Source organism: Gymnoscopelus braueri (assembly GCF_963280865.1).
Source record: "Gymnoscopelus braueri genome assembly, chromosome: 23".
Lineage (NCBI taxonomy): Eukaryota > Metazoa > Chordata > Actinopteri > Myctophiformes > Myctophidae > Gymnoscopelus > Gymnoscopelus braueri.
Genome location: NC_137625.1, coordinates 25,193,614 through 25,220,127, shown reverse-complemented (window position 1 = coordinate 25,220,127; position 26,514 = coordinate 25,193,614). Strand labels below are relative to the sequence as shown.

The following is a 26,514-nucleotide window of genomic DNA, read 5'->3' as shown; positions in this document are numbered from 1 at the left end:
ATTCAAATGCTAGTGAATAAAAGTGAGTTAAGCCTGGAGTAAATGGAGGGGGCAGATCTGATAGGGAGGGGAATGATGTTTTACAGTTTACTCTATAGGCACGGTCACCCCATAGCTTAGGTTTTGAACATGGGACAGCCAAGAAAGAGCCCCAAGTCAGCAGACCCCGGAGGACTTGGGAGGTAGAATGATGGGTCACTTAGAGCAGTGGTTCCCAAGGACCCCAAGGGGTCCTTGGGGGGGGGGGTTCCAGGGGGTCCCCAGCTAAATGTGTTAATATAGCATCACAATACTTTTAACCACTTTAACCTTTTATACTTTGGCTATTCAAAAATAGCAGATCTACAAGCTACAAGCTTGTAGATATATTTTTGAAAAATCTTGAAAGTTTGTGCAAACCTTTGAATATATATATATTTTTAAGCGATCATTTTGAACTCAAATCTTTGCTTCTGGGGGGTCCCTGGAACAAAATATTTGAGATGGGGGTCCGCGGCCAAATACATATAATTTTGGGGGTCCTTGACATGAAAAAGTTTGAGAACCACTGACTTAGATGGTCTGTGATATAGGTGGGGGCCAGCCCGTTTAGAGCTTTATAAACAAACATGAGTTCTGAACTGTACTGGTAGCCACTAGCTAGTGGACAGAGGCCAAGAGAGAGGGGTAAAATAGTCCTTGAAATATTTAATGCAGCATGCTGCATTAAATATGAAAAAAACATGCTCAACAGAGATCCAACGCAGTCCAACACTAGGGGGAGCTGGACACTGCACCTTAAACGGAGGTGGTTTCATTCAAAGTAAGGAGAAATACTAATATAACAGGGAAGAGGTCTGTCTTACTACTGTATGTATTGGATTTAAATTAGTTGAGCTTAATCTAAAAAGGCTTTACCAGAAAAAAGAGGATTCAGAGGCAGATTGCTTTTGACCCGGGGACAATGCTAGCAGCAAATAAACATGCCTGTTGCCTTAATTATAAATAAACAGTTGGATCTGTGATGCATCGCTGTCTATTGTGTTTCTAACCCCCTTCAATGGGGATCATGTCGGTGCCCTCCCGCTGACACCACCATGTCCGTTCATGTCTGCCTGGAAGCCAAAATCCAAATCTCATTACACAACCACATATTTACTATGAATCCTCAGACATCCATGACATCTTGTTCTCGTCCTGTGATGGTGAAGAGTGAGGAGGAGGACAGAGAGTGAATTCTAAAGCAGGGGTCTTCAACAGCGGGTCCGTGACCCCTAGGGGGTCCTCAGAGTTACTACAGGGGGTTCCGTAGTAAAAAAACAAATCTTCGTTTGATATGATTTTTTTTTTAACCACTTGAACCCTAGCATCCCTTTTCTGAGGAGAACTTTATCCAAAAATAGCAGATCTACAAGCTTGAGCTTGTAGATCGGCTATTTTTGGCAAAGAGTTATAGGTGTAGGGGGAAAAAAGAGCAGCAAAAGTTTATCTGATATTATGCTTCATCTCTCTCTCGGGTAGGGGGTCCTTGGCCTGAAAATGCTGAAGACCCCTTTTCTAAAGTGAGTGAGTTGTTGTGTTGTTCTTGTTTTTTGGAGAGGGATATGTACCCTGGAGGTGAGTGGTTATACTTCTACAGGCCCAGAGCTCCCTCTCCTGGTATGGGATTATACACACTGCTGCAGAAAGTCAGGGAGATGAAGCCAAATGTCCTACTGACTCTGTGTGGTGCCGCAGGAGAATTAAAAATGTAAAACAAAAACAAATCCAACTAGAAAAAGTGCTCCTCGGAGCACAGGTCTCCGCCAGGTCAGGTACGTTATTGTGGCCTCCTGGTGGCGCTATAATAGGCCAATGTGAAAGGGGTGTCATTTCTTCTTAGGCTTTTCACGGCAATCAGACACTGCATTCATGATTTGAGGCTTTTGTTCCAAAAATGTGTTTTGCTAAGATTAGACCTGCTGGTGGCGCTATAACAGGCCAATGTGAAAAATTTGGGGCAGAGGTTCTGAATTGGCATCCAGGGAGTGTATGTGCACAGTTTCGGAGCGAGCGGGCCAACGGTTTCTTGTGAACAAATGACTTTGTTGATGCTGATCAGCAACCACAAAATACTACCAGTGATGGTTATCCCCTGTAAATTGGAAAGCCATCATGGATCATGTGCCCAGTAGGCTGACGTCTTCACAGCCACACTGGACAACAAGTCCAAAGAGTATAGGGAGATCAATGTAGTGTATGACCACTACAGTCTCCCATCTTTACTGAAGGAGGCAACATGCAAGAGATTCCAGGATGTCAAGCCTCCAACTACTTACCATAAGGAAGACGACACAACATTGGGGAAAGTCTCAGCAAAACAGTTCCTGTAAAACAGGATACAAAAATGTACTGACTGTCTATCTCGCAAAAGAGGACACACGGAAGAGATTCCAAAGTGGCAAGCCTCCAACTACTTACCATAAGGAAGACGACACAACATTGGGGAAAGTATCAGCAAAACAGTTCCTGTCAAACAGCATCATAGATGTCTATCTCGCCAAGAAACCCTTCCTACTCTTTCAAGGGAAAGCCAAAGTGTTCATAGTCACGTGGCAGGATATCCACTCAAACTATATGGATGTACAAAATCTCCATAGCTCGCACAAGTAGTAGTACGCCTTGGCGAGCCCTGTGGCCCATAGAGCAGCGTGAGTCGGCTTGATTGTACAAGTAGTGTCGGAGATTAGCTGTTCACAGACGGACACACGGTCGGACGGACACACACACACACGGACGGACGGACGGTAAAACACTCTCTCTCGCCATTCCTTCGGCCTGGCGGAGACAATAAACAAACTTATTAGGTAAGGTCAGTGTGACCTAGAGGCAATACACACAGTTATTAGGTGAGATCAGTGTGGCCTTTCTAAAAATAACCAAAATACAAAATGTGCCACGGACATGGACAAGTCTTGCCACTGACACGTTTGTCCGTGTACGGACATGTTGATGACCCCTGATAGGGCATTGTTCAACTTCTCTAAAAGAACAACATAAACATAATCAAAACTAGAAAATGTGCTCCTCGGAGCACAAGTCTCTGCCAGCAGACCCGTGCTATTTTAATAGCACGGGTCGTCTTGGTAGAACGGGTCGTCTTGGTAGAATGCACGTGGTTTTTGGTGTTCTGCAGGGGCGACTGAATATGTAGTGTCTGCATCTAAAAAAAGTTCTTCTTGAAGCAATGTGTCATATGGGAGTCGTCGTAATTGACTGGTTTGTTCAAATGCTTGTCTGTCTTCTTCATCTTCATTGTCTTGAACAGTTTCAGCAGTTTTTGGTGTGTTTGATCTATGTCAGTTTTCTCTAGTGCTACATAATGTATTTGATCAAGGTGGCCAATTGTTACAGTATTAACACTTCGGCCTTGTTGTGGGATCAATTCAACTCTATAGTCCTCTTCTGTGTTACTGTTGTAGATGAGTATGCTTTCTTAGCTTTGGCCTTCTGCGCCTTTGCTTGACCAATGTTAGGTGTTCTCAGAGGGACACACACACGCACGGACGGGTGATTTGTACGAAGGTACTGTTCCAATCAAGACTGATTGATCCTGTCTTACCTCACTTCAAAGAACATAAATAGCTTTTTGAAGTGACACACCTATTTATAGGATTTTATTTCGTCATGCGTCCCTCTAGCCAATCAAAGGCATTGGTGTCAACATATTGACACGTGTCACGTGGAGCTTGACCAATGTTAGCTTGGCTAGGGGGGAGGTGAACACACGGCGGGACGAAGCGAAAACATACTCTCCGCCTCCGGCGGAGACAATAATTCTTCCCTTTTCTCTTTATTGTTTATCTGCATAGCTGTCTCACTGTTACTCTTTCCGTGTGAGTGTGTACCATTTCTGCAGACCAAAACCCCAATCCAGTAATGAGAGCAGAGCTTATTTTGTGTGTGTGTGTGTGGGTGTGTGTGTGTGTGTGTATGTGTGTGTGTGTGTGTGTGTGTGTGTGTGTGCGTGTGTGTGTGTGTGTGTGTGTGTGTGTGTGTGTGTCTGTGTGTGTGTGTGTGTGTGTGTGTGTGTGTGTGTGTGTTCGCGTGCGTCCGTGCGTGCGTTCACTCTTGGTTGAGAGTGAGACAGATGGTACAAGCAGAAACTTGAGGGTCTGCTCTACCCCTCTCCTCTCTACAGGAGGCGCTGTGACAATCTATTCCTTACTCTCTGATGGGCACACATTCACACAACAACAGTGTGGGGGGGGGTGATGTGCGCGCTAAGTTTGACATCGTCGGTTCTTGAGATACATGAACTACAGACACACAGACAGGGATTTCAAGCATTTAGTGCAAGACTAGACCAGTGCACTGGCCTACTAGGGAATGATGCAAGTCGAGAACGGTGCAAGTTGGAAATGCATTCCCCACCCATACATTGTCAGAGTATCTGTTGTACCTGTCTGTCTGTCTGTCTGTGTCCCTTTATGCCCATATATGGAGTTCAGTGTCAGGCATGCCCACATATGGGCCAGGCCAGTCTATGACGTCAGTAGCGTGACGACAATATTGATGACATCAGAGTACTCCATACAACAGAGGTTACACGTCTCTTTGCTGTCCTAAATCTCTGTCCCAGATGGTCCACATCCAAGTTAAAGTTTGTGAACTGTTAAGCTGTGTTCCAAAACATTCCCCTTTCAACATCTGTACAAACAAGGATCAAATCCCTTTTTGACAGGACTCAAGTTCACCACTAACACATTTGTGTGTGTGTGTGTGTGTGTGTGTGTGTGTGTGTGTGTGTGTGTGTGTGTGTGTGTGTGTGTGTGTGTGTGTGTGTGTGTGTGTGCATGCGCACACTTAGTGATATTATCTTCAAAGCGCCAGTGTCACATCTTTAGTACAGGTTGTATCTTGGAGCGTAACTCTTCGAGCTTAACTTTGAAATTGAGTTGGGGGCTGCAAGTGTACCGAGTCTGAATGCACAGATAAGAACAGCACATCCATAAAAGGCACCACTGCACTGCATTCACAATGTTCCCAACTCAGTGTGCCGCCCTGTGTGCTGTGTAGCATGGAGACCAAGCCTGGTGGTGTAGCCTAGATTGGATGGGGGTGGGGGGGGCAATCTAATCATTGCACCGTTCCAACAGCAACGGCTAATCTGTGTGAATGTTGATCTCTTTTGTAAGAGTTACATGTGTGTGCACACACACACACACACGCACACACACACACACACACACACACACACACACACACACACACACACACACACACACACACACACAATTGGAGTCTGAGGGTAAATCTGTGGGGCATCGTCACGGTGACAGATCAAATTAGAGCCTGTGTAAGTTAAATTCTAATGAAGTTTCTGGAAGAAAAAAAAAGATTGGAAATTAATTGCTAATCCGCTCTCGCTCTCTCTCTCTCTCGTTGTCATACCTCCGTTTTCTCTCTCTCTCTGTCTTTTCAAAGACGGCCGTGACCCGTTACATTCTTACCGGAGACAAGCATGGCCGAGAATGACAAGTAAAGGCCAGGCTTGTGCATGTACAACATGAGTGTGCACTCTCTCACACACACACACACACACACACACACACACACACACACACACACACACACACACACACACACACACACACACACACACACACACACACACACACACACACACACACGGATAATGGTGACGCGGTAGATGGGCCACCAGGCTGCAACATTGCGTAAGCATTTGCGCACATAGACCGTAGCCGTCACACAGGAGCCAAGTCTGTACCCTTCTCTGTATACACAGTTACACACACAAGTATTTTACTATCTTTATGGAGACATCAACGACAATGTTCCATTAAAGCTGCAATCTGGAATTTATTTGAATGAATACAATGAATAATTTGTTTTAACCTATCTGTAGAGTATGTAAATACAATATAAATGGTAAATGGTAAATGGTGCATTTATATAGCGCTTTTATCCAAAGCGCTTTACATAGATTGTGCATTACATTCACCCATTCACACACACATTCATACACCGATGGCGGAGGAAACCATGCAAGGCACCAACCTGCTCATCGGGAGCAATTAGGGGTTCTCAGCGTCTTGCTCAAGGACACTTCGACACTAACTCTGGGGGAGCCCGGGATCGAACAAACACCGAATGTAACAAACATCTGCAGTGGTCGGAGATGTTCTCCCTTTTCTTTGATTACTTGTCAACCTACTGGTTGACAAGTACTGTAGCTGTACTGCCTGAAGCTTGCCTCGTACACAATATCTCCCTGTGAGCGGCAGAAATGTGTTCAACCACACAGGAGACCTAGATTCGACACAGCACAGTAGATCTTATGGATTCAGCTTTAAAAATTAGCACCCTAACCTAAAAATCTCCATCACTAAATCTAATCCTAAACCCAACCCTAACCCTTAAATGGCTACTAGTAACCTGAATGTTTACATGATCATAACTCAAATGGTGTGTTCACACGGGCAGATTAAAAGATACAAAGATACAAAAAAAGCACTGCATCTTTGTCGCTGTGTCGCTTTGTATCTGTGTTGCTCAACGCAGTAGCTGACGTCATCAAACGTGCGGACATCGGAGCTACAGTTGTAGCTTTGTATCTTTGCATCTGGGGTAGGTGTCCCTTATTTCAATCTCTGGGGAGTTGGCAACCCTAACCTTGCCATACCTTAGCTTTTGGCTGATGCCACTGGACATACACACAAAATAAACGGTACAGTGAAAAGAATATGATGTGAAAATGTACATTTTCTTATAACAATAACAATGCGTAGTGTGTGATACAAAATCGAAAAATCCAAAATAGGACCGTCATTTTTAGCTTGCGGCCCCTTGGACTTTTGGTATTTTGCTGAGTGGCCCCTGAGCCATATTAAGTTGAGTAGTCCTGTACTAGAGTTACAGCTACAAACGTCTGATGTATCTTTGTATCTTCATGTCGCTGGTTTCCATTGAAAATGAATGGTAGCATGTATCTTTTAATCCGCCCGTGTGAACGCACTATAACTCTGAAAATGTTTTTGAACCATAAAGATGATTCATGGGGCCCAGAACTCACTATCCTTGTGGGGACTGTTGGTCCCCACAAAGTAAAACATGTAACACACACACACACACTCATGCCACCACCAAATGCATTTGTTTGAACATGCACAAGACAGTATCAACACATACGTTTGTTAGACACACAGACACACCGTGTATAAACCAAGTGGACTTTGTCCACATCACTCTGTGTTTCGTTCTCACTCTCTCCACGGGTCTAAAAATGGTATCAAGCTGTTCTTTTATCAGGGTAATCAGAGCTGTACACTACAGTGACCCTGCATGCTCCAAACCTGCTCCCATTAGCCACAACTACTTACTATTGTACTTCCTTAAGTAAAAACAGCACTTAAGCCTGATATACATTTAGTTGCGCGCCAGTGTCACGCACCAAAAATAGCAGCTCACAACGCATTGCGATGCAACGTGTTAGCTTGCGCGACACAGCACTCAACTCAGGAATGTGGAAAAATGTTCACGATTACATTAATTGCTACACTCAGTCGTGCGTCGTTTTAATCCATGCCACACTTTTCTTCCCCTTCTCAACTTTAATGCCATTTTCTTTTTTCCACCCTTCTGGTTCTCGGTTTCTCCCTAAACCCTTCATATCTTTCTTGGCAGCAGGTGAGATGTCAGTTTCATTCATATAGACAATTTGAGTGTTCTCAGAACTCCTCCTCCGTCATCCACCCTCTATCCCAACTCACTCCATTATGTAATGTGTATATGTTACAGGGAAATTGGCATTCCAGGGAAATTGAAAAAGGAGCGCTCGTTTTCACCGCCCCCCCCAGGCAATTCTGTAGAACCAACACTAGAGGGCAATGCAAGCCACACTACGTGCATAGACGTACATAGACATGAATGTGCATACGTGTGCACGCACGCGTGCGCACGCACGCTCATGCTTTCAATTTGGTTTATTGAAAGCATGACTGTTAAGATAATTCGCCTCCGGCATGGACAATATTATCACGTGTGCGTGTGAACGCGTGTTCAGCGTTCCCCTAGCGTAGCTTCCTGGTTGCGATGTGGGGGGAACAACAAAAGCCAGGTCCGCCTCGCATCAAAGCCCCGCCTCGCGCCTTCTCCTCCTCCTCCTCCTCCTCCTGCTCTCGCCACCTCGCATCAAAGCCCCTCCTCCTCCTCCTCCTCGCGAGGAGGAGCGCCTCGCGTAAAAAACCCTGTCTCGAAAAGCCCTGCCTCGCGCGGAAGCCCCGCGCCTAAAAACGAGCGCTCCTTTCCCTGGAATGCCAATTTCCCTGTGACATGTATACTAGATTAATGGTGTAACAGTACATTATGTATTCACGCACGCACGCACACACACACACACACACACACACACACACACACACACACACACACACACACACACACACACACACACACACACACACACACACACACACACACACACACACACACGCACACGCACACGCACACGCACTATATATATAATACTGCCTTGATCGCATTTTTGTGTACCTCCAATCCTCCATCCATCTTCAATCTCCAATTCCTATCTCTTCCATTGACTGATTCATTTGGAAGCAGGCGGGTGCATCACTCTCTTCAGTCTCTTGTGACCGGGTCATGTATCACTCGATGTGTGTGTGTGTGTGTGTGTGTGTGTGTGTGTGTGTGTGTCTGTGTGTGTTCGCTAGTGCTGGAGTGTGTGCGCACTGGGACTCGCCGTTCATCATGGCTGAGATGAAAGCATGAGAGCCTTCAGAGTTGCCCAAATAATCACTGTGGCGTCAGATATGAGTATGACCCGTCAAGCTCAGGGCAGAGGCAGCCATAGATCAGACCCGAGCTGTCAGCCTCCGCTCACTGCTCAGTTCTGGGATGATTATTCACTGTCTGGGGAACAAACCCCAGGGTCTGTCTGTGCATACGGATGATCAACTGGGACCACCACATCTAAGGTTTATTACTTTGCAGGTTCTGTAAAAAACAACATCTTTATATCGAAGGGTTATTTCCAACTTTTGAACAAATACGACGTAAATTTCATTTACCCCAATCACATTTTTTCAGGTTCTTACAGATACGAACCACTGCAACATTTCCAAATATCCCAGACGACTCGCCAATGGAATCTATATTTCTGTTTAACCCTCTGATCAGAGGTATTTCTATTATTTATAATTCTCTCTCGTATTTAGACAACAATACCTCCTTGGATCATTTGAAAACAGCTTGGGAAAACGATCTACAGTAGGAATATCTATCACGGATGAACAATGGTCTACATCACAAAAACGAGTACATTCGGTATGCGCCAGGCATGGTCTTCTGCAATTTAAAATATTACACAGATTACATTTGTCAAAGGAAAAGCTCAACAGAATGTATCCAACTGTAAACTCATACTGCGACAGATGTGGCCAGTCACCAGCCACTTTAGCTCATATGTTCTGGCACTGCACGAAATTAACGTCATATTGGCAAAATATATTTAAATCACTGTCGGACATTGTTAAAAAACCTTTGACCCAGATCCACTGACAGCGGTATTGGCAGTCAGAGGGGGCCTACGATCAAACTGACTAGTGTTCAGTACAACATGGTAACATTTGTGACTCTACTGGCTCGCAGACTGATATTGTTGAATTGGAAGCAAGTGCAGGCTCCAACCCACACTGCACTTATGAAAGATGTAATGCACTATTTGCAATTGGAAAAGATAAAGTTTTAATTGAGAGGGAGTGAAGACAAATCTTACAAGACCTGGCAACCCTTCATCGACCACTTCAATAAGTGCACGCTGACCCCTCCTACATAATAGTTAACTGAAAAAAAGGGGAAAAAAGATTTGGGTAGGGGGTACTCACAGTTGCATGATTTTATTTTTCTTACAATTTTTTACAAAAGATCTGTGCAGGGAGGGTATGAGAGCCAGAGTGTCTGTTGTTGTTCTGTTTTTTGTTTGTATCTGTATAACTGTTTGTTGTTGTTTTTTTTTATGTTGTATATTTTATTTGAATTCATACCAAATTATCTGTCATTGTCTTTTCTTGTTTTATATTTTATAGTTGCTTATACTCTGATGTGTTTATCATGTTACAAAAAATTCCAATAAAAAAAGTATTAAAAAAACAACAATATGAACCATAGTAGTAACTCTGCAGCAATTTCATATAGCGAAACTCTTGTCTGAGCCTCAGTTGTTAGGACTTACATGAGATGAGCTGTGATGTACTGTGTGGGCATGGGAACAATAGACACATTGTCCAACGGTACTGATTTAGTAGACGGCAGTGATGTAAGGCTAATACTTAGCTCATCATTTAATCTACTCTTATCAAAAGGGATATCTGAGCAGCCTGTTGAACACAGACTAAAGATACCCTGAATTTAAGTGATTTACAGTACAGTATGTGTGTGTACAGTATGTGTGTGTGTTTTCCGCGCACTATTAAAAGGGGAATCTCAGGAGCCTGTTTAACACCAACAAAACATATTTTAAATTTAAGAATGAATCAAGAATCAAGAGGGTTTGTCTGTCATTCTATAGCAGCTTAAAGTTAGTGGCAATATGGTGTAACAGCAACACAAAAACAAATACTGTATAAATAGCTGCAAACAGCAATACCGGGGGGCCAAGCAATGAGAGCAATACGCTATAGTGACAGCATGCGGTCAATTGGCTTCAGTTTTCATTAAGTAGTTTTCATAAACATTCAAAATTGCAGAAAATGTAAGAGGAGGAACTTATGGGTCCTTGAGGAAAATGTTCCTCATGAGGAAAGGCAAGTGTGTAGAAATGTCATGGTTCTAGGTAAAACATGAAGCATGAGTTATGCCTGTTTAAAATTAGCATTTTTATCACGATCCCATTTGGACAATCTCAGCCTCTGCTTATGGCTGCTGATAAGCATACAACAATTTGCGGTGTTACATGAAAGCATTTGTGTGAGTATTTGCACTTTTCTTTTATTATTTATCTTAGTTGCCGGATGTATAGAATTTGCAATAAGGCATAACCATGTGTGCAGATAAATGTGCATATACATTGTGCAGTAAAGGTTTGAGTTATCTATAAAGGACTTTACAGAATGCGTGTGCGCGCGCACATTTGGGTTGAGGTGGGTGCAGCCTCTTTTAAGGATCTATAATTTACTCTGTCAATGCAAGTCAGCACAGAGTCAAAGAAAGCGTAAAATGCAAGTCAGCACAGTCAGATAAAGCTTAAAAAATGCTTATAATCTCAAACAAATTCTACACTACTCTTACAGCTTATACACAGCAAAATCCCTACCCCATGTCCCCTGGTGTGGTTTAAATCCTTTAAAAAAAGTCTCTGTTCAATATGTAGATGAAAATGTATTTTTCTTCCCTACAGGGGGCTTTAGAAAACCTCCATCTTTGCTGTCATTTAGCAGGATCTATGAATGAATATACTAACGTGGCACGCTCCCGGAATCCGATTCACAAAATGACTAATATTAATAATCATCTCTACATGTTTGATCTCACTGGCCTGAATTTAAGAACATCCAAGCAGAAACACAGATTGGGACAGACACCAAATGCACTGTGGCAAAGAAATTAATGGTGTGACATCACACACACCATGTGTGTGGCCTGTGGCAAATCTGGATCCAGCGAATGCTATGGCAAAAGACCAGATTTAGTTGTAGAACACTATATTAATGCTTTGGAGATGTGCAGATCGCAAGAAACGACCATAATTTTCACAAGTAAGCCTCAAAAAGACATCGAAAAATAGATTCAGAATACTTGGGAATGTCAGCGCTGATGGGAGACTTTGTGAGCGCCCACGTTAAACATTATGATGGGTAGTTATCAGTTTACCTCCCTCAAACTAGGGGCCCGAAAGCAGAGTCCTGAAACGGGCCGGGTACCTGCGGATACCCGACCGGTGCCCGCGTTTGACGGGTAAAAACGATTGAAAACTATACTTTTATAAGTTCACGGGTATGGGAACGGGCGGTACTGAACTAAACGTGGGTGGGTAACATTTTATTGTGAAAATCAGAGAGCACTGTTTCCACAAAAACAACGTCACTTGCGTAACTTAACACAGCACGCCGGCATAGAGCACAGGTCAGTTGTCTTAACTCACGAAAACACAATGAACATCCTGTTAAACCTTCAAATTAAAACCATCTGACAATGTAAACAACGACACGTGCGCACTGCGTGTATGTGCGTTCCCGCATTATGGAAAGCTCGCTTCATTCTTCACTTGACGTGCAGATTTCTGAACGAACCTGACCACTGAATGTACCGCTATTGCTGAAGGCTGCTATCTTGTGTTAAAAGCATTTTAACCCACTTTTAAATTGAGTGACTGTCTGTATAGGCTATTTACTGCATGTAATCACGGGTAACGGGGCGGATAACGGGCCCATTATTTGACGGGCGGGGCGGGTCTGGTTTGGATTTTGATATAATCACGGGTGACGGGTCAGTCTACGGATCTGATTATTGACGGGCGGGGCGGGTTGTCAAAATTGGACCCGTGCAGGACTCTGCCCCTCAGCTGAGAGTTAAATGACCATATGTTTTAGCTCTGTACAACTAAATGCCTCCACATGCATCAATAATGGCTGCAGTCCAGTGATAAAAGGTACGAGTGTTATCCCGATGCTTTCAAGGTTAGCCCTGATGTCATGCGGGGAGGAGGTGACCTCTGAACTCTGTAGCCATGGCAACTGACCCTTGTCAGCCAGCAGATGGGAGCCTGTGGGCTGTGTGTGTGTGTGTGTGTGTGTGTGGGGGGGGGGGGGATAAAATACTTGCTCCAGGAAAGACATGAGATGGAGAGGAAGATGACGAGGAGGAGGAGAGGAGATGAGGTGTGACAGGAGATGAGAGGAAGACAAGAAAGGTGATGAAAAGACAAGAGGAAGGCGGAGGGGGGGATGGAGAGCAGATGAGGCGTGACAGGAGAACGGTAAGAGGAGAGGAGAGGGGGAGGAAGGGAAAAAAAGGTACTTTTACTTTACTGGAGTATTTCCAATTGTCTTTACTTTTACTTCTACTCCACTACATCTCGGAGGTAAATATTGTACTTTTACTCCACTACAATTATTTAAAAAACTTTAGTTACTAGTTACTTTTCAGATATAAATTATTACATTATAAAACATACACTAACCACTTCAGCCATATTTTAAACCTAGGCTATTTGAAAATAGCAGATCTACAAGCTCACAACGCGTCGCATCGCGACGCGTTGTGAGCTTGTAGATCGACTATTTTCAAACATTTAGTACTTTTACTTTTGGTACTTTAAGTACATTTTTATGTACTTTTTGTATTTTTGTGTAAACTATAAATAAATAAAAAGTGTGGTGCTCGCTGCAAACGTGTGTTTCCTCCCCGGTCTCAGTAGACACGCCCCCCTGCTTCGCCCCTAGTCATGCAGTACTCTGTGCGATCCGTGGTGGAAAATAATATTCGACGGACCACGGGTCCATTTGGTTCCGTGCGGGGACGCTGGAGAGAGCAACCTGGTATTAATATGACTGCGTCATCATTTCTTGTTTATCTGGATTGAAGTGAGACTAATGGAGTCAGGATGCCAGTACGTGCTCACACTATGGACTGGAAAATAGGCCTGATACGTATCCTCACTGTTACGTAGTATAAGTGACAGTAACCTCACCTTGAGGTCAGTGGGACTCCCATGGGCTCAAGATGAACCCCCCCCCACCTGCTCTACTAAAGACCTGTAAAGGGTTTACAGAGTGTAACCAATGTGACTGTGTGTGTGTGTGTGTGTGTGTGTGTGTGTGTGTGTGTGTGTGTGTGTGTGTGTGTGTGTGTGTGTGTGTGTGTGTGTCTGTGTTAGCAAGAGATTGGCAGAGTCAAGAGTGTGTGAGTAAGAGAGAGAGAATCAGACAGAAATCGGGTGCGAAAGAGGGACACACACACACACACGGGGGGGGGGCGAGAGGGTGAGAGAGAGAGCGATGGAGATTAAGTCACCCTTGGTTCAGTTACCACTGAAACCGACTGTGTCTGTTTAATCTGACACCATGGGGGGGGGGGGTTGAGAGGGGACAGCAAATGACAAACACAGAGACATTTACAAGTAGAGAAGGTCAGTGGAGGTTAAAAGCGGAGAGAAGGGGGGGAGAGACCGATGTTGAAACGGAGGTGTGTGTGTGTGTGTGTGTGTGTGTGTGTGTGTGTGTGGGGGGGGGGTACTCACAGTTGCATGATCAAATAGAGGTGGTTGGAGCTCTCGTAGATGTCTTCCAGCGCTACGATGTTCTCATGCTTGATCCTACGAGGAAACACAAACCAGCAAAGGGTTCATTCATGAGACCAACGAGGATCTCCAGACTCTACATGATCCCACAGAAGACAAATCTACATACACACACAGTCTGACCCCTCCCCCATCCCTCCACTTCCGTATTGCTAATTTCACCATAGTTACGGTTCAAAGGCGATGGTGTGTCTGACTATGACTAAAACTATGACGAAAAATGTTCGTCGACTACCTTTTTTCACAGACGAAAACTAAATTAAAAAAAAAAAAAAAAAAAGCAATGACGACTAAAACTAAGACTAAATTTATTGACAATTTCGTCAACAAATAAAAACTAGACTAAAATGTTAGGGAGGGACTAGTGGAGAAGAGATCCAGTAGAACTAAAAGACAAGTCATTTTATGCTTGGTTGCGCTCGGGTGTTGCGCTCTGAAAATAGCAGATCTACAAGCTCACAACGCGTCGCGCTGCGACGCGTTGTGAGCTTGTAGATCGGCTATTTTCAGCATGCAACCAAGTGTAAAATCAGCCATTACGACGCCATCAAGGCATCGCCAAAATACATTTCAGTCGACTAAATCAACTGTAGATTTAGTCGACTATAATCTTATGATATTTAGTCGACTAAAACTAGACAAAAACTAAAACATTTCAGATGACTACAATATGACTAAAACTAAATGGAATTTTATTCAAAAGACTATGACTAAAACTAAATCAAAATATGCTGTCAAAATCAACACTGCTCCACTGCATTGTCATTGTGAAGAAGTGAACTGCAGATTCCTCGGTCACAAACATGCAGGTGATGATGAGCTCTAAGCAGTGGTTCTCAAACTCGTCCAACAGAAAGACCCCCAAATTGGTATGTATTTGGCTGCGGACCCCCATCTGAAAAGGTTTTGTGCCAGGGACCCCGCAGAAGATTTATTATTATTTATGAATATATATATATTAACTACCTTTGCTGGGGACCCCCCCGGAACCCCCCAAGGACCCCTGGGGGTCCCCGGACCCCACTTTGGGAACCACTGCTGTATCGTATGTGTGATATGAACTCTGTGGCGACTGCAGCCATTGATGCATAAGATAGGGCATGACTCATCCCCACACACACACACACACACACACACACACACACACACACACACACACACACACACACACACACACACACACACACACACACACACACACACACACACACACACACACACACACACACACACTCACACACACACACACACACACACACACACACAGAGGTTGACTGGGGATCGCTTGCTTGAGCTAACAGGGGATAATGTGCATGTATTTAAACTCTGCCTGGTATAATGAAAGGCTAGCGGCAGACAGTCGACACCTCTGGAGCGGAGCAGCCTGAGTAATGGCAGAGAAATCATCCCTCTCACAAACAGCCGGGATCATTATATATTCACAGCACACACACACAGGAGGATCATGACATGACAGACAAAACCCAGCGTGCTGTGTGTGTGTGTGTGTGTGTGTGTGTGTGTGTGTGTGTGTGTGTGTGTGTGTGTGTGTGTGTGTGTGTGTGTGTGTGTGTGTGTGTGTGTGTTTGTATTACTACACTTGTGAGGACCAAACGTCGCCACAAGTCTAGTAGTGTATGAGAAATAGATGTTGTGAGGACCATTTTCTTGGTCCTCACAAGAAAAAATTGTTATGGTTGAAAAAGGATTTTTAGAGATACGTTTACGATTAGAAAAAGATTCAGGTTGGGGTTATAGGATTAGACCTTTAGAGGTTAGGTTTAGGGGGTTGGGGTCAAATTTTCCCCTATTTTATACTTAGTTGTGCGGCGATGTCAAACACCGGAAAATAGCCGATCTACAAGCTCACAACGTGTCGCGCTGCGACACGTTGTGAGCTTGTAGATCTGCTATTTTTCGGCTTTAGACTTGCGGCTCACAACGTGTCGCAGTGTAGATCTGCTATTTTTCGGCTTTAGACTTGCGGTTAAAAATGCCCCACAAAAATCATAAATCAATCATGAAATCGGCATCCTAAAATGTTGATGTCCTCATAAGTATAGTAATACAACGTGTGTGTGTGTGTGTGTGTGTGTGTGTGTGTGTGTGTGTGTGTGTGTGTGTGTGTGTGTGTGTGTGTGTGTGTGTGTGTGTGTGTGTGTGTGTGTGTGTGTGTGTGTGCGTGCGTGCGTGCGTGCGTGCGTGTGCTGTGTGTGTGTGCACTGTATGTGTGACTCTGCTTCTCTGTGTGTGTAGGTATTTATGTTTGTGAGTGTGTGCGTGTGTGTGTGTGTGTCCTTGATTCTCTGCTCTGAGGATTGAGGCTAAACTAGGAGAGAGTAGGCAGCAAGTGTAGCACGACAAATACTACCCACTAACATTATCGGAGAAAACGGTATAACAGGACGATATAGTAAATAAGAATAGACAGACAGACAGACGTCTCCTGCTACAGCTGCCAGGTTGTAGCCTATAGCCTAATTTATCATTTATACTTTGTACAATTTAAACCTTGAACATTGAGCAGATATCAGCATTGCTCACCGATAATAACCGATTTGCCATCTAACAACGCATGGCAATGTCATTTTCATTGAGCGACTCCGTCGGGCAGGAGCTTGACAGCTTTAAGAGAAATAAACACGTCAATCTACATGATTGACAGTGAAGCTGCTGATAGCGACACAATTCCCAAGGTCAGAGAAGGAGGCGGCAGTGGACCAATCAGGAATGTGTACGGTGACACACCCCCTCCCGTTTCCCATGTACAGTAAATACACCTTTCACATCAATTACCAGGATCTAGGATCTACTGCCGTCCTACTTCATCAATGAAAGGCAAAATACGCGTGGGTTCGAATCCACCGTGGTGCATCCGGCTTTGTCGAGCGTCTTACTCTATGCGAACACAATTGGCCCGTGTTCGATGATATTGGTCATTGCATGATGTATGTACTCCTACGGGCTGGGGTGGCAACAGTCAGCAGGGAGTGTTGGGCGGGAGGAGTAGGACGAAGGCTCTATACGTCCTCCCGGTGGGGGCTCCTCACTGGCAGGTGAGTCAGTAGGATGCAACAGCAGTGACAACAACACAGAAATGTGTGTGGGGGGGGCTCGGACTGCTGGCGTAGCGGTCCGGGCACCTAGGCTCCAAAGTAGCCTGAGACAACGACGGCCTTTGCTGCATGTCACCCCCCCCATCTCTCTCCCCCCCCCAGTGTGTGGGGAGGAGTTAATTGGAATAACGACTAAATTCGGGAGAAAAAGAAAAAATCTAAAAACAGAGAGAGAGAGAGAGAGAGAGAGAGAGAGAGAGAGAGAGAGAGAGAGAGAGAGAGAGAGAGAGAGAGAGGGTGGGGGACATGTCAGAACAGTCAGATAAGTTATCATAGTGTATTAGTAATGGCTGCGTGCGTTTATTGCAGTTCCACATGTAGTAGACCACAGCATCCCAGAGGTCAGAGAAGGATAAGTCAACCGTTTGTCATAGAACTAGCATTTATGAACCAGAAAGAACACCCCAATGTCAAGCAGTACAGAAACAGACATATCCATCCCCTCGGGAATTTTGAATATCTAAACTAGTACATAGTCAGGCTACAGTATACTGTAGTATACACAGCATTATGGTCCGAGCAGTCGTCATTGCCCAAGGTTATCTAAATAAGGGCTATATAGCATATCAGTCACAGTTGTAGGCTGTATGTTTATATGTCTGTGCCAGAGCTTAGATAACCTTGGGCAGAGAGACCCAGTAGCCTAATGGTTGGGGCGCATACCACGTGGGTGCAGAATGCCTTCACCAGTGTCCCCGGTTCGCCAGGCCGGACTATTGTGTGCCTTTCCCCTGCTCTCTGATTGCATTTTCTGACTCTCTCTTTATTGTAATGTAGTTGTATACAACGTAGGTTCAGGAGTAGAGACCTTCCTCTGCTTAACACGGCAACTCCCCGCTCGCCATCACTTTATCACCTATACACCTGCCTTCTCTTACCAGACAGCCAATCCCCATCACAATCACCACAGTAGAAAGAGCATAAATACACCTGTGAGCCGCCGCTCGTTTGTTCCTACTACTTACGTGGTCTCGAACGTTCCCCCCGTCCACCCCAACTACCTCCGTCTCCTCAATACTAAGCTTTTCTCTTTTTCCTCTCTTCCAGGAACCCGGGGGGCAGTATTCCGAGCAAAGGCGACCGCTACCCAAACGAGCTCCAGTGGCCGTCTGCTCCCGAGACTATACTACCCTCACCCTGAGTCTCGCCCTACCCGGGTTCCTCATCCATCCATCCATTTTTTATCCGTTTAACTTCAAGCAGAAGGTGTGGTCTCTTACTAGTGAATATCTGAATGAAGCATAAAATTGCCAAAAGTAAAAAACAAACCAAAAAAAGGAGATAACTTGGGGCAACTACAAATTAGTATTACTCTTTTAATCTTAGTCTTCATTCATTACAAGAATCAAATACTGTCACACGCCTGCATTGGCTTGTCGTTGAGGAGAACTTATATAACGGAACACACAAGATTTAATGTACCGTCGTTAGAAACTGCCCCAGCGAAGGGAATGGTAATCCTAGTTCATTTCATTTCATTTTATTTTGTTTCGCATATGGTAGTGTATTACAGTACACACAATTCATAACTTCAATAATTCATTAAATCGAATACACCCATGAGCGAAAAGGAGCAGGAAGAAGAATACGTGCAAGTTTAAACAAAACCAAAACCCAAAACAAAACAAGCAAAACGAGCAACAAATGAACAAACATATATAGTTAAAAAGTCCAATCCTTTCCTATTCATCTTCTTCATAGTGTCTAATAATTTCCTTTTTTAAATTGATAAATATTTGTACAACCTTTTAAGTCATTGTGGAGAGAATTCCACATTCTGATTCCTACAACTGAAGGACACATCTGCCTCTGAGTGGTTCGTGCAAACTGATGCTTAAAATCAAATTTCCTCCTACTGTCACCACTTTCTGAACTACGTTCAAACAGATTTTGCTAATTAACTGGCAGCGTTTTGCTTTTTGCCCTGAACATGATTAATAATGTCTGCAGCTTCACTAACTCTTCAAGTTTCAATACTCTCGAATGTATAAATAGTCTGTTTGTGTGTTCTCTATAATTGACATTATGCATGATTCGTACTGCTCTCTTCTGTAGTATGTATGTATAATGGTTTTATGGTAGTCACATACGTATTCCCCCATACTTAAGCACAATAACTGAGGTATGGTGAAATAAGTGAGCAATATAGTATTCGCATTGCCTCATAATCTAACACATGTCTTACTTTATTTAAAACAAAAATGCTCTAAGAAATCTTTTTTTTAAACATGTGCTATATGGGGTTTCCATGTTAATTTGTCATCCATTATTACTCCCAAAAATCTAAATTCTGACACTCTTTCACTCCACTCCCTCTATAGATAATACCACCTCGTCATCCTTTTCCCAATTACCAAAAATCATAAACTTGTTACGACAGATTAACGACATTTCATGTACAATGCTTTCAGCTAACAATTTTAAATCATATCCAGAGCAATGGAAATTTGTGTCATCTGCGAACAAAACAAATTGTAATCATTTTGACACGTCACAAATGTCATTAATGTACAAATTAAAAAGTTTAGGTCCTAGTGGGGAGGGAATTTGGCGGAGAACCTGGCAGTTGCTGTACCATCCAACATTTCTGGCCGTTTTTTGTTTCCTTTGCAACCGAATAAATGTAGGTTCTGTGGCTGATTAGGTTGGGCTGATTAGTCAGCTCAGCCCTCGGGCTGAGAGTAATTACAAGCCCTACTAGTGCTGATATGCCTTATCACTAGAGCCAGACTGATGTATCAGTTTGGCCAATATATAAGCTATTATTTTGATGGTTTTTGAACAGTATCAGCAATTATGCAGCCGATGTGTCCCGATTTTTTACCACTTTCTACCTGGTGTCCTCATTTTGGGCATGTCATTATAAGTGAAAATTTCAAATGTTTTCCAAAACATTTCCAAAAGTAGTCGATCTACAAGCTCACAACTCATTGCGTGTAAATTGGCTATTTTTGATAGTTCTATTATTTGAAAGAATTTAATGTGATCAAGTTTTTCAAATTGATCACAATTGATTTAGCACTGTTTGACAAAATAGTGGTAATTGGTAGTCTAGAACTCCCCAAAATCCGGATAGGTATCGGACCCAAATACCTGGCAACGGTCGTGCTCTGCCTGTCTCTCTGCCCTTTCATCACTCCCTTCACCCAGGCTAGATGTAATGAAGTATAAATGAAAACTCAGGATTTTGCTTTTGTGGAGAGAACAACATGACACAGTACACTCTGTTTCTGTCATCATCATTGAGAACACAATGCTTCACTTCAAAAGCAACCGAAGGAGCAACAGCACACAGACAGACAGCTGCTTATCCCATTAAGACCGGGAACGCATCTGTGTCATTTTTAGATGTCTTTGGGCTATTCAAAAATAGCAGATCTACAAGCTCATAGCGCGGCACTCAGTGCCGCGCTATGAGCTTGTAGATCTGCTATTTATTATTTTTTAATCGTGAGAATTTGTGCAAATCTTTGAATATATACTTTTTTTAAGCGAACATTCTTAACTCAAATCTTTGCTTCTGGGGATTCTACAAATGTCTTCAGTGGTCAAAGACCCCCCGCGGACCCCCATCTCAAAATGTGTTGTTCCAGGGACCCCCCAGAAGCAAAGAGTTGAGTTAAAATGTATATATATATATACTCAAAGATTTGCACAAATTTTCACGATTATTTTCCAAAAATAGCAGATATACAAGCTCATAGCTATGAGCTTGTATATCTGCTATTTTTTAATAGCCCAAAGAAATAAAAAAATGACACACAGATGCATTCCCGGTCTAAATGGATTAATGTTCTGTTTTGTTCTGTTCTGGGCTGTGGATCGTGACCCGAGGACAGGTGGGTGGGTGCTGGGGGGGACTAAATGAGATCGTGATAAGCAGGGGTAGGGGAGGCTCTGGCAAGGCGGCTCTGTCGCCCCGGTAACGAGCGAGGACGAGGGAGGAGGAGGCGGGCGGCTCGTATACGTGCATGAAAGAAAGGAGAGGATGAAAGAAAGGAGAGGAGAAAAACAGGGAAAGAGAGAGAGAGGAAAACACAGGGAGAAGAGAAGGGGAAAACGGAGAGAATGTATGTGCCTGTGACGTGTGCAATGTGTGCACACACGTTCTCGCATGCAGAAAGCTAAATGAGGGGGAGGGTTTGGTTTCCGTTCTTACTTGCGGAGCACGGCGATCTCGTTCTCGATGCTGCTCTCCTTGCCCTTCAGAGCCTTCTTAGGGATGCACTTGACGGCAAACGTCCGACCTGTGAGCTTCTCCTGGGCCAGGACCACCTCTGAGAAGGCCCCACTGCAGCACAGGGAGGAGGAGGGGGGAGAGAGAGAATCAGAGAGAGAGAGAAAATGAGGGAGTCAGAGAGAGAGAAAGATCCACAGACTAATTCAAACAATGTACGTATATGGATCAGTCTCACAGTTTACAGTACAATGACTGACAGCAAGATCAATTACATGGAGGGAATCAAGTGCAGGTGTTCTTTATGCAAATGTTTATTTTTCTTTATTTCACTTTATTACCCCTTGAGAACTTCATGCTCTCCCTGTTTCTACAAAACTCTCCCTCTCTCCCTTTCCATCTCTCTTTCAGTCGATGCCTCCTTGTTTGGACATCTCAGTTCATATCTGGTATTGGCTCTCAGTGATTACTCAACTGCTGGATGGCACCTCACTCTAGATTCTCCTCCTTTCCCTCACCATCTCTCTCATCCTCTTTCGACTCTCTCACTGCCAAGGACGACTTATAACGAGACATCGTCATAACGCCCCGGCTGCCAAGGACGACTTATGACGACTTTAAAAAAAATTGTAATAATAATATTCCCGTATAAATTTTTTTCACAAAGAACCAGGAGATAACGTGATCCGAAGATTTACTGCTCCATTCACTCCCTGGTTAACTTATTACTTAAAAATCCTGTATCTCGGCTCCTGTGTACTTTTTTTTTTTACTATGTATTTTTTGGCCGAGACATGCTATTTTCAAAGGCGTATAAAGGCGAACGGGAGGTCGCGGATGAAGAAGGTTTCAGAACAGTGAAACCCCTCTGTGATTAGCAACCATCAGGGGATCGATCATACTAGAGATAAATATTCTGTGACTACTTCAAATGGTAAGAAAATCAAAAAATCGCTGGCAGTGGGTGCACGCAGCCAGAAATAAGTCTGTATGGTTGCTTGTGAATGAGCTCCCCATCACATCAAGTGAGTGTCTTGACTCTCCGGAACCCAGAACTAGAGGCAAGCAAGCTGACACTATGGGAGCCAACCCAGGGCAAAGCCAGGAAAGGCAGGAAGCGCACCACCTACGTAGAACCACTGCAGCGCGACAGCTTAGCTATCAACACTGTAGAGAGCTCAAGACTCTGATGTTAGATCGTGCAGGGCAGCGATCCAGGAGTCCAGAGTTGGTGTTGGCTAGAGAGCACACTCCCGCATCGCATCCTCATCGACTCTCTGGCCGTTCAATAAGACTGTCTAGTCTAGTGCTACTGTACAAATCCCTTTGGCCATGTAGTAAAGCACAACATTGGCTGATTAACCCATTAAGACCGGGAACGCATCTGTGTGTCATTTTAAGATTTCTTTGGCTATTAAAAAATTGCAGATCTACAAGCTCACTACGAGCTTGTAGATCTGCAATTTTTTGAAAAATCGTGGGAAAATTGACGCAAATCTTTGAATATATATATATTTTTAAAGCAAACATTTGTAAAATATTTTGTAAAAAATTGTAAAAATGTATTTCCAGGGACCCCCAGAAGCAAAGATTTGAGTTACAAATATTCGCTTTAAAAAAATATTTATTCAAAGATTTGCACAAATTTTCATTTTTTCCCTCAAAAATAGCAGATATACAACCTCATAGTGCGAGAATAAAATCATGAATAGTAGCCTAATGCAGGTGTAAGACCATTGTGTTTGTATTGTGTTATAGGTATAATGCATAGTATAGGGGGTTTTGTGGGGTTTGACCCCCCAAAAAAATCGGCCCAGGATAAGTGTCCCTTATTTTAATCTCTGGGAGTTGGCAACCCTAACCTTGCCATACCATAGCTTTTGCTGAACTGACGCCACTGTATTGCGGCACTCGGTGCCGCGCTATGAGCTTGTGGATCTGCTATTTTTTAATAGCCCAAAGAAATCTTAAAATGACACACAGATGCGTTCCCCGGTCTAAATGGGTTAATAGCCAACTTATCTTGCCATCTGCCAGATGACAGAAAAGCCTTTAAAAACACTAGCACACACAAACATTGAGGCACGCCGTTTTCTTAACACACAGACGCACACCAACGCTCACATATTCAAATGTACACAGTGAAATCTGGAGTGCACCCAAGCCTTTTTTGACACAAAAGAACTGAGCTCCTACAGTATCTCATCTGGCTCGCTGAGTGAGACCACATGCATATTAAGGAGCATTTTGCCTTTGTTTTTCACTCTGTAATAATATCAACCGGCGTGATTACGTGTCTAATTTACTCTCATGTTGTCTCAAACTAGCACAACAGTAATCAGAGGGTTGGTCATCTTCAGAATACAAGGCTATACTCGCACAATACAATTTCCCTGTTATTTCACCATCATACCACTGGAATCTTTCTCACCCGCTCACACACAAAAATCCTCAGTGTTGATTTAAGTCAGAGAGTGTACAAATGGAAACATGGACCCATAAGGGTTCATTTGTTTTTGTTGTACACTATCAGAGTCAAATTAACAATTCGATTTTACTGTGCATTGTATTCTCTCTCTCTCTCTCTCTCTCTCTCTCTCTCTCTCTCTCTCTCTCTCTCTCTTTCTCTCTCTCTCTCTGAAGTGATCATATGTGTTGCCCTTGGCAATGTGATGGGAGCTGCTGTATATTATTGGTGATCTGTGCACGTATGCGTCGCCGTTCACACACGTGCACACATCTAGTATACACACAGGTATTTTGTGATAGCCATTGGTCCAGGTCCATAACGTCAGCTCTGTTGACTACGAGACATTTGCATTCATTCATTGTCCCTCGCATGAATGAGCAGAGAGAAAGCCCATCACTTACACTAATCACCTACCATCTAACACGGCTGTGAATCCTGTGAAATCTGTCATTTCCCCTCTCCCACTCACACTCAGTGTAAGACACGCATGAGACACAGATAGATGGCAATGTGCATGCTATGGATAGCTAACACTAGGGCTTTCAACATTATGAAATGCAAATTGCCACACAAATAATTGCGATTAACATATAATTGTGTTTCTGTCGTTGAACACTGGAACATATGAATACAAATTACATTTCTGTTTGGCTTTTAGGCTTTGAAGTTGCACAGGGCAGTTATGATAAATAACCTAAATATACAAAGAAATGACTGACATTTAATAACTTTCAGAAAAACATGAATCGCAATGCGACGCGTTGTGAGCTTGTAGATCGTCTATTTCCGCTACCTTTTTGAAAATATAAACGAAAGTATATGAACATTTTTCAAGATGGACACGGTTATGACTATTATGGACAATAATTGCGATTATCTCTAAAAATAGGCAATTATGTAGTAATTAACTCTACATGTATGTAGCTCAAAATGCAAAGAAAGAAGTGTGTGTGTTCATGTGCTTGTGGCTCTCATTCAAAGATCGAAAGAACGAGAATGTAATCACACCTTTCAACCGACTGATCTCCTGACTTCATTCGACTAACAGTTTGTATTAGTCTGGACAAAGTTTAGCCTCGCTTTACAGTTCTTCTATTACTCTGTATCTGACTTTTAACTGATATGTTGCCTCTGGTGACATAATTCCCCCCACGGGAAACTAAAGCGTTTAAAGCAGGGGTCTTCAACCTTTTCAGGCCAAGGACCCCCTAACTGAGAGAGAGAGATGAAGCAGGGACCCCCACTATATATTACATAAAATTCTGTTGCAGATTAAAGCTTTTCATAGATGTTGGATTCATGTTAATGTGTATTTTCAGACATTTAACGACTTAAACCGTCAATACTTAGTAAACTATCACTCTGTACTATAGGGATGCTAGGGTTCAAGTGGTTAATGTAAAAAACAATGATCCTATCACACAGAGATTTGGCGGACCCTCTGTAGCAACTCTGAGGACCCCCTAGGGGTCCCGGATCCCCTGTTGAAGACCCAGCTGGTTTAAAGTGTTAAAAACCTGAATCTTTATTTCAAGGCATTCCTCATTGACATGAACCACAGCGTCTGCGCAGATCTCTCGCGGTCCCTCACGAATGTTCAATCAGATGCACGCTCTGTGTTTAGACCAAGAGCAAAGCCTTTCCATGTCGCCAGAGGGGAGCCTGCATCGTTCACAGAGGACGAAGGAGATGACCTGGCTGCCTCCCCCTCCTCCCCTATCCCCTGGGGGTCCACCAGCCAGCTGGTCCCCCCCGCTGTGGGTGAGCGCCAACACATGCTAACAGATGCTAACACGCACGCACGCACACACACGCACACACAAATGCACTCACACACACACACACACACACACATATGCATGCATGCAAAAACACACGCCAATACACGCATGTAAACCCACGCATGCACAAACGCACACCAATACACACAATGCGGTGGGTGTGTGTTGTGCGGGTTTATGGGATGAAGAGCACACAGTAAAATCCTCATGTTAATTTAACTCAAGAAAGTGTACAGTACAAATGGAACCAAATGAACCCTTAAGGGTCTGTACTCTGTACCTCGCGGAGTTAAATTAACTGAGGATTTTTACAGTGCAAGAGAATAGCGAGGCGAGTGTGACGGGAAGAGAGCGTGAATCACTCAACTGCGAAGAAACGAGACCAAAACATGAAAAAATTAATAACGAGAGAGGGAATCTGGAGCTGTGAATGAATGAGAACCCTCAAAAGAAAAGATGAATTCTCAATGAAATTACCTGCTACAAAATGCAGGAGAATGAATGCAGAAGTAGCAGTCCATGCAGTGTGCAATACACGCACATGCACGCACACACACACACACACACACACACACACACACACACACACACCCCCCCCCCCCCACACACACACACACACACACACACACACACACACACACACACACACACACACACACACACACACACACACA

The 26,514-nt window shown here is 43.7% G+C and overlaps 1 protein-coding gene across 2 annotated transcripts in view; it reads right to left on the bottom strand.

The window, feature by feature from the left end:
- Nucleotides 1-26,514, bottom strand: part of camk1da (calcium/calmodulin-dependent protein kinase 1Da) — a 73,468-nt gene that overhangs the window by 18,863 nt on the left and 28,091 nt on the right. For both annotated transcript variants that reach the window (XR_013932668.1, XM_080421762.1), the window contains exons 2-3: nt 21,572-21,703; nt 14,237-14,311 (exon numbers count right to left, since the gene is read on the bottom strand). Coding sequence is in view for 1 of the 2 variants with exons in the window: in XM_080421762.1 (XP_080277888.1) it covers nt 14,237-14,311; nt 21,572-21,703 (207 nt within the window). In the remaining variant the exon portion in view is untranslated. The remainder of the gene's footprint in view (nt 1-14,236; nt 14,312-21,571; nt 21,704-26,514) is intronic.